General features: G+C 41.2%; 1 protein-coding gene across 1 annotated transcript; it reads left to right on the top strand.

Annotated features, from left to right (window-relative positions):
* The first annotated feature begins 308 nt into the window (after positions 1–308).
* On the top strand, positions 309–13,723 carry LOC109877030 (cytochrome P450 2K1). The gene is made up of 9 exons (XM_031814270.1): positions 309–630; positions 2,220–2,382; positions 3,895–4,044; positions 4,231–4,391; positions 5,505–5,684; positions 9,162–9,303; positions 10,691–10,875; positions 12,884–13,025; positions 13,138–13,723. Exons 1-9 carry the CDS (start codon positions 427–429, stop codon positions 13,323–13,325), a joined length of 1,515 nt encoding a protein of 504 aa, XP_031670130.1. The 5' UTR covers positions 309–426; the 3' UTR covers positions 13,326–13,723.
* Positions 13,724–14,489: the final 766 nt, after the last annotated feature.

A 14,489-nucleotide genomic window follows, 5' to 3' on the forward strand; every position in this document is an offset into this window, starting at 1 on the left:
TCTATCTATGTAACCCTCACCATCCCTTTGGTGATGCAATCAAGTTTACATGTGTTCATCTGGTCTATCAGCCTAATTCCATTTCGCCGGGCGTATAAATGCCTTTCGATGTATTACCTTTTTTGGAAAGACCAGGACACAAATCATATGGAGAGTTTGTCAATGACCTGCAGGTGAGATCATGTGAGTTTCACAATTATATAAAGACAGACCTGCTGGAGTTGCATTGTTTAGCTCCTCCTCTGAGGTTGTACCCTCCCTCTTCTCATCTTGCTCCAATAGGGTGGTGTGGGGAGGTTATACAAATAGCATTCATTGGAGTTCTGTTGTCGTGGAAGTTCTCTGAGCACACACACTTGTTCCATAACGGAGCATTGATGTGTTGTATTTTTTGCCCAGTATAAGGTGTATGAGCTCAGTCTGAAGATGTCTCTTATAGAAGGTCTTCTACAGACATCAAGCACAGTGACACTGCTGGGTACTGTGCTGTTTCTACTGGTCCTCTACCTCCGCTCCTCTGGTTCCAGCTCTGAGGAACAGGGGAAGGAGCCTCCAGGACCGAGGCCGTTGCCCCTGCTTGGTAACATGCTCCAGCTGGACCTCAAGAAGCCCTACTGCACTCTCTGCGAGGTAAGATGAAGTCATCCTTTGCTTTCAGAACAAAACATGTTGATTTGATCTGTTTTATCTCACTTATATAGTTTTTTTGCTGTTTCACCAGGTTTGAAAAGTTCAGTAAGCAAACTGATGAATGAACTCTGGCACATTGTACATGCTTTTAGCTGGTTAATGTTGTTTAGTGTTCTATTCTGTAGTGTATTTCAATAGATATATATGTCCTGCCCAAGTAGCCTGGTCCCAGATGTTTTTTGTTGGGAACCAGGATATGGACAAAATACTTTGTGACAGTGACCAATGTGTTGCAAGGAAAGAGAGGAGGCCACTTTAGAATATTGAAAGTAAAGGGGATACCTGGTCATTTGTACAACTGAACTCATTCAACTGAAATGTGTCTTCCGCATTTAACACAACCCCTCTGAATCAGAGAGGTGCGGGGGGCTGCCATAATCGACATCCACGTCTTCGGCGCCGAGATGCACCCTGGAATATCCCTTCAGGGATCTTGTTATAACAGACCTGGGTTCAAATACATAGTGTACTTAATTATTTGACATTTTGTGTTTGAGTATTTTCTAATACACAGCCAAAAACAACTACATCAAATAAAAATAACAAGTAGTTGTAAATACATGCCACTTGTAACATAGGTGCAGTTAATGACCGGTGCAGTTAATGACATGACCAGACAAACAATACTATCTGATGACGGATTATAAAATAATGCTTTTTAAAGGGTAGGTAATCAAGGGAGTAATGAAGTCCAGGTGTGACTGATGAGTCGCAGGTGTGCGTAATGATGGTTGCCATGTGTGCATAAAGATGGGTTGCCATGTGTGCGTAATGATGGTTGCCAGGTGTGCATAATGATGGTTGCCAGGTGTGCATAATGATGGTTGCCAGGTGTGCATAATGATGGGTTGCCAGGTGTGCATAATGATGGGTTGCCAGGTGTGCATAATGATGGTTGCCAGTTGTGCACAATGATGGTTGCCAGGTGTGCATAAAGATGGTTGCCAGGTGTACATAATGATGGTTGCCATGTGTGCATAATGATGGTTGCCAGGTGTGCATAATGATGGGTTGCCATGTGTACATAATGATGGGTTGCCAGGTGTGCATAAAGATGGGTTGCCAGGTGTGAATAAAGATGGGTTGCCAGGTGTGCATAAAGATGGGTTGCCAGGTGTGAATAAAGATGGGTTGCCAGGTGTGCATAAAGATGGGTTGCCAGGTGTGCATAAAGATGGGTTGCCAGGTGTGAATAAAGATGGGTTGCCAGGTGTGCATAAAGATGGGTTGCCAGGACCAGTGATTAGTAGACCGGTGACATTGGGAGTGGGAGCTCGACACCAATACTTTCCAAATGTATTTCCAATAAAAAACTTTGTCTAAATACTAATTGTTTGTAAGTACTTCAATTACATTGACTGGTATTTGAACGTAGGTCTGACATCAACTGTAAACCACTGTCTTCACGCTATTTCTTGACTGAAACATGTTAAACAAGCTGTATGATATGTCCAGTTATGTGCTTAGTCAGAGATCATTACGAGACATAACTGAGTCTATGGTGTACTTTATGTATACTTTCTGTCCAGCTCTCCAAAAAATATGGTTCCATCTTCACGGTTCATTTTGGACCCAAGAAAGTGATTGTTCTGGCAGGATACAAGACGGTCAAGCAGGCGCTGGTCAACCAGGCAGAGGACTTTGGGGACAGGGACATCACTCCTGTGTTCTATGATTTCAACCAAGGACATGGTAATGACATTTTACTCTTCTGCTGGCTATGTCCTATTCTTAAAGGGATAGTTCACCTGTCTTATTGATTTCCTTAATCTGAAGCAGTCTATGAATAAGCTAAAACAGTTTGTTCTCCAATGTATGTGTTGGCCACAAATATGAGTATAGGATGAGTCAACAACATTGTGGGTACGAGTTAACAAATTATGAACTTTTAAAGAGAGATTTTCACCTAACAGTTACTTTAAATACACTTTATTGAGATACACAATCAATTTCAGACACTTTGAGATGAGTTGGAAATTAAATGCATTACAATCTGTTGAAAGTCTTATTCTAGCCTGGTGGAACAAGTCTGATTGCTGCATTCACCATTCTGTTTTACTGCATGTATATCAGCCTGCCCTTTATCCAATAGATTGGCTTTTGGAATAAGCCAGAAAATGTCTGGTCCAATCAATGCCCTCGCAGAAACAGTGGTTGGGTTTACAAACAATGTTGCCAAATACTGTGTTTGAATTAGGCTGTCCTCTGATTGGTTGAAAGTGATCCAATAGCTGACAAGTTAATTTTTAATAATACCACTAATTTCTGACATTTGAGACTAGAATGGTGAATGTAAAGATCAGACTAGAATGGTGAATGCAGAGGTCAGGCTAGAATGGTGAATGCAGAGGTCAGGCTAGAATGGTGAATGCAGAGGTCAGGCTAGAATGGTGAATGCAGAGGTCAGGCTAGAATGGTGAATGCAGAGGTCAGGCTAGAATGGTGAATGCAGAGGTCAGGCTAGAATGGTGAATGCAGAGGTCAGGCTAGAATGGTGAATGCAGAGATCAGGCTAGAATGGTGAATGTAACGATCAGGCTAGAAGTGTGAATGCAGAGATCAGGCTAGAATGGTGAATGCAGAGATCAGGCTAGAATGGTGAATGCAGAGATCAGACTAGAATGGTGAATGCAGAGATCAGACTAGAATGGTGAATGCAGATATCAGACTAGAATGGTGAATGCAGAGATCAGGCTAGAATGGTGAATGCAGAGATCAGGCTAGAATGGTGAATGCAGAGATCAGGCTGTCATCCTCTGCAAATAATATAAATGTCTAAAATAGTTACAGATGATCATGACCAGAAAGGATGCAGAGATACTTTGGCAGATTATGTATATATATATCTGCCAAAGTATCTCTGCATCCTTTCTGGTCATGATCATCTGTAACTATTTTAGACATTTATATTATTTGCAGAGGATGACAGCCTGATCTCTGCATTCACCATGTGTGTACATGATAATGATCATGTACACACACACATACATATATATATATATATATATATATAGGATGCAGAGATACTTTGGCAGATTATGTATATATATATAATCTGCCAAAGTATCTCTGCATCCTATATATATATATATATATATATATGTGTGTGTGTACATGATCATTATTAAATGGCATATTATAGTAAATATTATTTATTAATATTACACTTTGAATTGTCATGGAAACAAACTACGTTCTCTACAGGGATTCTGTTTGCCAATGGAGACTCATGGAAAGAGATGAGGCGCTTTGCCCTGACAAACCTTAGAAACTTTGGGATGGGCAAGAAAGGGAGTGAGGAGAAAATCTTAGAGGAAATCCCCTACCTGATTGAAGTGTTGGAAAAACATGAGGGTAAGAGAATCAGTATCTTTTCACTAGTTGTAGAAGTAGTATGATGTATTTATAGGGGATGCCTAGGCTTAATTGCCTGGTTAAAAATCTGGCTATTTTTAACCACTTTATTAGTAAATAGCTAAGTGATCGTGTGGGTTCTGGAAAGCTTATTTTGTAATTAATTAGATGTTTTGTCTATTACAGGTAAGGCATTTGACACAGCACAGCCTGTGCTTTATGCCGCCTCCAACATAATCTCGGCCATTGTCTACGGCAGCAGGTTTGAATACACTGACCCACTATTCACAGGCATGGTGAACAGGACCAATGAGAATGTTCACCTTATAGGTTCTGCATCAATTCAGGTAGTCTGCTTATTCAGACCATTTTGTTTTTACTGTTTTTTCTGAGTAATTAATGTCTGTCTCAGTGCAATCAATAAAACAAGGAAACAGAACACCTGTTATGAATTCTTGCAAATTAAAATGTTTTATTATATAAATTATATACAATATTCATGATGTATACGTATAACATATCAAATAAAATCCTCATAGCCCAGTCCAAGCTCTTTGTCCTGGCACACCAATGGTGGAACCAGCTTCCCCCTGAAGCTAGGACAGCAGAGTCCCTGCCCAACTTCCGAAAACACCTGAAACTCCATCTCCTCAAAAAGTATCTTAAATAAACCCCTCCTCGCCCCCCACCCCCTCAAAAAAGTTCCTGAACAACAGGTTTCTAGCTCTGACTTTGCTGACTTTTTCCTCAAAACTACTTTGAGAAAAGTGCACTTACTATGTCTGTGACATGTGATTGTCCCACCAAGCTATCTTAAGATGAACGCACTAACTGTGAATCGCTCTGGATAAGAGCGTCTGCTAAATTGCTAAAATATTTTGTACAATTAATTATATCATTGTAATTATTAAATATAATATGGTTACATAATAACTAGTGATGGGCACCGATATACAAAATTATATCAATATCAGTACCATTTTTGTGATTCCATATCGTATCAGTTTGCATAAAATATATTGCACCTGTGTATGTTCACTTTTCTGTTCACTTCCATGGCTCTTTGAAGTTCAGACAACTGTTAGCAGATTGTCCGTTGGGCCAGGCGTGAATATTCTGGTATTATAATATTGTATTCATACTGGTTAGTTAGGGAGGCCTATATTATAGGACCATCAACAGGCAATTAATTAAATATGCTAAATTTAATTTGAGGGTTTTGTGTATGCAGGAAAAGTATTGTGTTCTTTTTACAGAATAGTAAAAATAATAAACTGACATTACAATATGCCTTGCTCATATCGATATCAAATAATATTGAATATCACTATTGGTGCTCACAACTAATAATTACATATTTATGTGCATCACATTTGTATTTAATGATCTAATCATAGTTGTGGTGTGTTGTAATTAATATAATATGGTTTTATGCGTATTCTACCTGAATCTCTGTGTAGATGTACAACATGTTTCCCTGGTTGGGTCCGTGGATAAACAACCTGACACATCTGAAAAAGAATGTTGCTGATATGAAGATGGAGGTGACAGAGCTGGCGAGGGGCCTGAAGGAGACTCTGAACCGTCACATGTGTAGAGGCTTTGTGGACTCGTTCCTCGTCCGGAAGCAGACCCTGGAGGTATGAAGACTTCATGCAGAATCTGCATCTCAGTCATTCATAACAAAGTGTTGCATTAATATTGCTCAGTATGACTATACAGAATAGAATTAATCAATAAGGTCAGAGGGGGTGTGGTATCTGGTTAATTTACCACAGCTGAGGCACTATATGACGTGAAGTGCAGTGCCTGTATACAGTCCTTGTATATTGGCCATATTCCACAAAACCCAGAGGTGCCTTGCTGGTGTTATAAACTTGATACCAACATAATTAGAACAGTAAATAAGTAATTTTGCGCCACACTAGTGGTATATTGTCTAAGTTACCAAGACATTCGGATAATCAGTATCCAGGAACCAAACTGCCGGGTTTATATGACTTATTACACCACCTTGTGGTTCACTTTACTGCTGAAAATCACAACTAACTTCAGTTGTCCAACACTAACATCCCACTGGGCACAGAAGTCAATTCAACATCTATTCGACGTCGATTCAACATAATTTAATTAAAATTATGTGGAAAATGTTGATTCAACCAGTTTGACTGAATGCCAGCTGAGGGAGGATCTAACTAGTTCTCTGTATCAGTAGAATCACATGTAAAGTCAGACTCAAACACTGAAACAGTTCCTCAAGCTGATTTAAAATAATGTGTTGATTATCTGTTTTGTTGCTTTTTTAAATATTATTTCTATCTCTGATAAGCTACACAGGAAATGGCAAAAAATAGCCCATATTATATTAACCATATAATTCTATTGGTACATTTGAATAGAAAACACTCTAAAGTTTCTAAAACTGTTCAAATTATGTCTGTGTATAACAGAACTGATATGGCAGGCGACACCCCGAGGACAAACCATCCCAAAAAAAAGAAATTCAGCCTACCACTATTTTCAATGGCTATCAATTTTATTATAAATCCTCCCAGATTGCAGTTCCTAGGGCTTCCACTAGATGTCAAGTCTTTAGAAAGAGTTTCATGCTGGGTTTTTGGAAAAATGAGCCAGAAATTGTATTTTTTCTAGGTGGCTCCCATTTCGCTATAGTGTTTCCAAGCGTGTGGAAGAGAGCGCGTTCTTTGGTATTTTTCTCCGGTAAAGACAATAACGATTCTCCGTCTTAAATGTTATTGTTTATTTACGTATTAGGGTACCTAAGGTTTGATTATAAACGTTGTTTGACGTTTATTAGTAAGGTTTGGGATTCATTTTGTATGCATTTTGATGGAGGGAAACTGGGTGGATTATTGACTGAAGCGTGCCAGCTAAACTGAGTTTTTATGGATATAAAGAAGGACATTATCGAACAAAAGGACCATTTGTGATGTAACTACCGCCCCACCTGCCCATAAGACGTTTTCATATATGTAGCCTTAGAAATAAGGTTAATACAATTAATAACTTGCTAACATCAGATATGTATTCATATATTAGCCATTTATGAGACTCACATCGATAATTCATTTGATACATCATTAGCAATACAATGATATAACATCTACAGAAGACACAGGAATGCATATGGGGGAGTTGTTGCTGTACATATTCAGAGCCATATCCCTGTAATGCTTATAGAGGATCTCGTGTTATTAAAGTGTTGTGGTTGCAGGTTCACCTGCCTCCTCTAAAGCCTATTTTAGTGTAGCTCCTATAGGCCACCGAGTTCTAACTGTCAGTATCCAGATAATGTGTGTGAAATTCTTGATGGGGGCTCCTGAGTGGCGCAGAGGTCTAAGGCACTGCATCTCAGTGCTAGAGGCATCACTACCGACCCTGGTTCGATTCCAGGCTGTTTCACAACTGGCCTTGATTGGAGACCCATAGGGCGACGTACAATTGGGCCAGCATTGTTAGGGTTTGGCCGGGGTACGCCGTCATGGTTAATAATAATCAAAGATGGGACTAAAATAGTGTATGAGATCATACAAACGATTTTCAATTCAAATTAAATTGTATTTGTCACATGCCGAATACAACCGGTGTAGACCTTACAGTGAAATGCACTTACAAGCCCTTAATCAATTATGCAGTTTTAAGAAGAAAAAAAGAAGTCACATTTTGCTGTGACTCTTATGTGGATGATGTTAAAAAATATTTGTTGGTCTCATGTGATTAATAAGGAGCATCCAGACGCTGCACTTGATGCATTTATGAAATTGCTTCTTCTAGTTATTGATAAGCATGTACCTTTTAAGAAACTGGCTCCATGGATTGATGAGGAATTGAATAACTGTATAGTTGATAGAGATGGGGCAAAAGAAGTGGCTAATAAGTCTGGCTGCACATCTGACTGGCTGAAGGTGAGGTGAAGAAATGATTGTCGATCAATAATGACAAACCTCCTTGCATTGACAACTGTCATGCCTTTAATCTGAGCCTAGATAAGTGTTTGTCCTCAGGCCTGGTTCTAACAGCCAACCTATCATCTTACTGCCAGCTTTTAGTAAACTGTTGGAAAAAATGGTGTTTGACCAAATACAATGCTATTTCTCTGTAAACAAATTAAGACTTTCAGAATGCTTATAGAGAAGGCCACTGAACATGCACTGGCACAGATGACTGATGATTGGTTTAAAGAAATGTATAATAAAAAGATTTCAGTGCAGCCTTTAATATTAGTGACCATAACGTGTTGAATAATCCTATGTGTTATGGCTTTTCAACCTCAGCTCTGAATCCACAATATGGCAATCTATCTAATAGAACCCAAGGGGGGTTTCTTTAATGGAAGCTTCTCTAATGTTAGACATGTAAAGTGTGGTGTACTGCATGGCAGCTCTCTTGGCCCTCTACTCTTTTCTAATTTTACCAATGACCTGCCACTGGCATTAAACAGAGCCTGTGTGCCCATGTATGCTGATGAATCAACCCGTCAGCAATCACAGCTAGTGAAATCACTGCAACACTAAACAAAGAGATGCAGTCAGTTTGAAAATGGGTGGCCAGTAATAAACTGGTCCTGAACATATCCAAAATGAAGCATTGTATTGATAAAAATCATTCCCTATGTTCTGGACCTCAGCTGAATCTGGTAATCAATGGTGTGGCTGAGGATATTAAATTACTTGGTGTTACATTAGATTGTAAACTCTCATGGTCAGAACATATTGATTCAATGATTGTAAAGATTTGAAGAAGACTGTCCGTGATAAATAGATGCTCTGCTTTTTTTCAATCAAATGTATTTATAAAGCCCTTCTTACATCAGCTGATGTCAAAGTGCTGTAAAGAAACCCAGCATAAAACAGCAAGCAATGCAGGTGTAGAAGCACCACTCTCCACAAAGCCAGCTCTAGTTTGATCTTATCTTAATTATTGTCCAGTCAAAAGAAGGGCCAACTTAAGCTGCCCAGAACAGCATGACACATTTATCTCTTCATTGTAATCAGAGGGCTAATATCAATACTATGCATGCCAGTTTCTCTTGGCTAAGAGTTGAGGAAAGACTGACTGTATATAACTCATGTCATCTGAGGGTCTGTTTCTGTTAGGAATCTGACAATATGGATTCTTTCTACCATGACGACAACCTGGTATTTAGTGTTGGTAACCTGTTTGGTGCTGGTACCGACACCACCGGGACAACCCTGCGCTGGGGTCTGCTGCTAATGGCCAAGTACCCCCATATACAGGGTAAGGATTGATATAAACACAAACACATGAACGCACACACACCACAGGAGGCTGCTAAGGGGAGGACGGCTCATAATAATGGCTGGAATGGAGTGGTATCAAAAATATGGAAACCATGTGTTCGATTCCATTCCAGCCATTATTATGAGCCTGTCCTCCCCAATTAATGTGCCACCTGTGACACACAGACATTAAACAGTAAAGCACTCAGGGTGTTATAAACATTGGCAAAGAGCCAGATTGAAGAATATATTATGAAACTAGATAAGGATGGCTTGGTTAATGAAGGTTAAACGTTAACTGAGGAACATCTTCCTCAGAACAGCCTCAATTCGTTGGAGCATGGACTGTAGAAGGTTTCGAAAGCATTCCAGAGATGCTGGCCCATGTTGAATCCAATGCTTTTGACAGTTGTCAAGTTGGCTGGATGTCCTTTGGGCGGTGGACTATTCTTGATACAAACTGGAAACTGTTGAGTGTGAAAAACCCAGCTGCGTTGCAGTTCTTGACACATACCGATGCGCTTGGCACCTTCACCATACCCCGTTCAAAGGCACTTAAATCTTTTGTCTTGCCCATTCACCCTCTGAATGGCACACATACACAATCCATGTCGCAAGACCCACTGGTTGACGCTTATTTATAAAACCCTCTTAAGCCTCACTCCCCCCTATCTGAGATACCTACAGAAGCCCCCATCCTCCACATACAACACCCATTCTGCCAGTCACATTCTGTTGAAGGTCCCCAAAGCGCATACATTCCTGGGTCGATAATCTTATCAGTTCGCTGCAGCTAGCTGCGACTGGAACGAGCTGCGACTGGAACGAGCTGCAACAAACACTCAAACTGGACAGTTTTATCTCAATCTCTTCATTCAAAGACTCAATCATGGACAGTCTTACTGACAGTGGCTGCTCTGTGTGATGTGTTGTTGTCTCTACCTTGCCCTTTGTGCTGTTGTCTGCCCAATAATGTTAGTACCATGTTATGTGCTGCTACCATGCTGTGTTGTCTTAGGTCTCTCTTTATGTAGTGTTGTGTTCTCTCGTCGTGGTGTGTGTTGTCCTATTTATATTTAACTTATTTTTAATCCCAGTCCTTGTCCCTTCAGGAGGCCTTTTGGTAGGCCGTCATTGTATATAAGAATTTGTTCTTAACTGGTTAAATAAAGTCTAAATTGTATTCAGGCTTAAAACTCCATTGTTAACCTGTCTCCTCCCCTTCATTTACACTGATTGAAGTGGATTTAACAAGAGACAGTAAGAGATCATAGCTTTCACCTGGTCAGTCTGTCATGGAAAGAAGAGCAGGTGTTCTTAATGTTTTGTCTACTCAGTGTACATTTCACTGTATTAACTCCAACCCTCCCTCCTTTTTGTCTCAGATCAGGTCCAGGAGGAGATCAGCAGGGTTATAGGAAGTCGTCAAACCTTGGTAGAGGACAGGAAGAACCTGCCCTACACTGATGCAGTGATCCATGAGACCCAGAGACTGGCCAGCATTACACCCATGGCCGTCCCTCACACCACCAGCCGAGATGTCACCTTCCAGGGATATTTCATCAAAAAGGTCAGATACCTGGATATCCAAATCTCTGTGTTTATTTTGTGACCAACTTCAAATTGTATTTTTTCCTGAAGGGAAGTTACAGGTTCAAAAACAATAAAAGAAATGCATTCAAATAGAAGCCCAATCCATTCCCCCCTTCAGTCCCTATCCAACCCCGCATCCTCCTTCTCCACCTGGAAACCATGCCTCCCACCCACCTGTATAAATGTATGGTTGGGATTACAGGATGCCAAGGTCATATTTTTCTATTGTAACATGTGAGCTGGGAGTCAGGAAGCAAGATCAGGGAGTGAATAATTTAATCAATAAACTAAACATAATACAAAACAAGAACAAACAATACACAGACATGAAACAGAAACAGAAACAATAACGCCTGGGAAGGAACCAAAGGGAGTAATATATGGAAGGTAATCAGGGCAGGTGATGGCGTCCAGGTGAGTCTGAGGTGCTGGTGCACGTAATGATGGTGACAGGTGTGTGTGTATAATAATGAGCTGCCTAGTGACCTAGTGCGCCGGAGAGGGAGTATACTTGACATCTAGATTCCAAGAACACAGGATGAGATGTTACTATCCACTTCCAAGAGTTAATGAACAGTGAGCCTGGTGAAATTTGGGGAGCACATCGTCAGTAGTGTACCTTTGGTTCCTAGGGTGTTTCGGCCTTTCACACTATACACCCTCCCCAAAGGCGGCCAGCGACAGGGTGATCAATCCTACGCTTGCGTCCCATTCCCAATTAGTCATAGGAGTTGCCTTGTTGATGATAGCCAACATCCCATGGGACTATGCATGGCAGGGGCGTCCTCCTCCCTGAGTCAAGCATTGTTGACCGCATACCTCCTGGCCCTCTCACTTCGGGGCCCAGCTGGGGTCTTTCCTCTTCATCCAGAGCCACTGACTGCTGCCTTCTGCCGCCTCCGATACAGCTTTGATTGCCGAACGCTGGCTCTGGCCCTTAATTCCAAGGTCTCTAAGCAGTCTGGTTGTAGATGTTGCCACAAAACCTCTGCAGCCCACCTCCACTGGTTGGACTTCTGTGTTCCAGCCATGATGCCGTGCTTCGGCAGCTAGATCGGCATAGCGCAGATGCTTTCGCTCATAAGCCTCATCTACTGAGTCCTCCCAGGGTACTGTGAGCTCAATGATGAAGACCATCTTGAGCGAACGGGACCAGAGCACCATGTCAGGTCTTAGGGTGGTGGTTGCGATCTCCGGAGGAAACACAAGTTGCCGGCCAATGTCAGCTAGCATTTTCCAGTCGCGGGCCAAGCGCAGCTGGTCTCGCTCTAATGGTGTCGAGCCGCGCTTCGGTGGTTTAGCCCCTTCGCGGACAAAGTTTGTCCGTAAGGGGTGTGATGCTGCTGGGATGGTAGGGAGTTGGTGGCAGCTCGCTTGTCCTCCAGGGCGGACGCAAGGTTTTTAAGGACTTGGTTGTGACGCCAAGTGTAGCGTCCTTGGGTGAGGCTTGTTTTACACCCCGTGAGAATGTGCCTGAGGTTGGCTGGCATGGAACAGAGGGCACAGTCCGGATCTTCACCATACCATAACTGTTCCAGTTAAATGATTGTTCAGATTGAATTAGATCTGTGGACCATACTGTTTAAATGGCTAGCTCAGAATATCAGCTTTCCAAAAGTTGTTTATATATTATAGAGATCAGTTCATTTGGGAGCCCAGATAGTGTATTTATAAATCTATCACTGGAAGGTTTGGTAGTTGGGTTTCCCAAGGGACTCTGTAGCAGCATAGCTGACTTTAGTAGTAAATATAGAAAAAAGGAGTTGTACGCATCTTTCAAATCTTGGAATGTTCTCAAACCATTTCTGTCCATGCAAAATGCAAAAAGACGGCATCCAGAGCACAACACATTATTGTGAAATATTGGAGTATGGGCATGCCATAAGTATATATTTCTGCCTGAAGTTTCAATCCATTCCTATTAAACAACGTTTCATCACTTTTACTCTGAAAATAAGGGGTCCTATGCTTCACCCTTACTGCAGGGGACGTCTGTGATTCCTCTACTGACGTCGGTCCTACAGGATGATAGCGAATGGGAGAGCCCCCACACCTTTAACCCCTCACACTTTCTGGATGAGCAGGGAGGATTTGTCAAGAGGGACGCCTTCATGGCCTTCTCTGCAGGTAGATTAACTTCATTATATAACAAATTGTTTAATTGCAAGAAGTAGATCAATTCAGGTTGCCTTTTGGACAGACTTCATGCTATTTTCTGTATCTTTGGTCTCTCTCGCAGGTCGTAGGGTGTGTCTGGGGGAGGGTCTGGCCAGGATGGAGCTCTTCCTCTTCTTCACCTCCCTCCTGCAGCGCTTTCGTTTCTCTCCTCCTCCTGGAGTAACAGAGGATGATCTGGATCTCACACCATTACCGGGGTTCACCCTCCACCCTTCACCTCACCAGCTGTGTGCTGTGAGCCGGGTCTGAGATTTGAACATGAAAATATTGGTGGGGCAAAAACTCAATCAAAAAAGCTAAAATGCATCAAAATCACTACACATTAAATGTACAATTATAAAAAATTATCCCAGAAATGAGCTTGCGCGACACACAAACATTATTATATTTAGTTTATGATCGGTTCATAGGCTACTTCCAATATCTTTTACATTTAATTACACTGAAGACTACGGTAGTGGAACATATTTTTATAGAGTGAGGTCTATTTTACTTCATTTTCATCATCGGTCTGCAGTATTGCTAAATTGCAAGTATTGCTAAGAGTATTGGGACGCAGTCCAACACGTTCTGAGGGTAGTTGCATCCGCCTGTCTGTTAATAAGATATTCCTGTTAAGAATAAAGCAACAAAGTTTATAAAGCTTCTCCTTCGTTTCTATCATTGCATTGTAAGTTCCATGGGTCATTAAATCAGGGTCTTATCCTGTTCTAACAGTGCCTAATAAAACAGGGTCTTATCCTGTTCTAACAGTGCCTATTAAAACAGGGTGTTATCCTGTTCTAACAGGGCCTATTAAAACAGGGTGTTATCCTGTTCTAACAGTGCCTAATAAAACAGGGTGTTATCCTGTTCTAACAGTGCCTAATAAAACAGGGTCTTATCCTGTTCTAACAGGGCCTATTAAAACAGGGTCTTATCCTGTTCTAACAGGGCCTATTAAAACAGGGTGTTATCCTGTTCTAACAGTGCCTATTAAAACAGGGTGTTATCCTGTTCTAACAGGGCCTATTAAAACAGGGTGTTATCCTGTTCTAACAGTGCCTATTAAAACAGGGTCTTATCCTGTTCTAACAGTGCCTAATAAAACAGGGTGTTATCCTGTTCTAACAGTGCCTATTAAAACAGGGTCTTATCCTGTTCTAACAGTGCCTAATAAAACAGGGTGTTATCCTGTTCTAACAGTGCCTATTAAAACAGGGTGTTATCCTGTTCTAACAGTGCCTATTAAAACAGGGTGTTATCCTGTTCTAACAGGGCCTATTAAAACAGGGTGTTATCCTGTTCTAACAGTGCCTATTAAAACAGGGTCTTATCCTGTTCTAACAGTGCCTAATAAAACAGGGTGTTATCCTGTTCTAACAGTGCCTATTAAAACAGGGTGTTATCCTGTTCTAACAGTGCCTATTAAAA

Source organism: Oncorhynchus kisutch, unplaced genomic scaffold, assembly GCF_002021735.2.
Source record: "Oncorhynchus kisutch isolate 150728-3 unplaced genomic scaffold, Okis_V2 Okis06b-Okis10b_hom, whole genome shotgun sequence".
NCBI classification, from domain to species: Eukaryota; Metazoa; Chordata; class Actinopteri; order Salmoniformes; family Salmonidae; genus Oncorhynchus; species Oncorhynchus kisutch.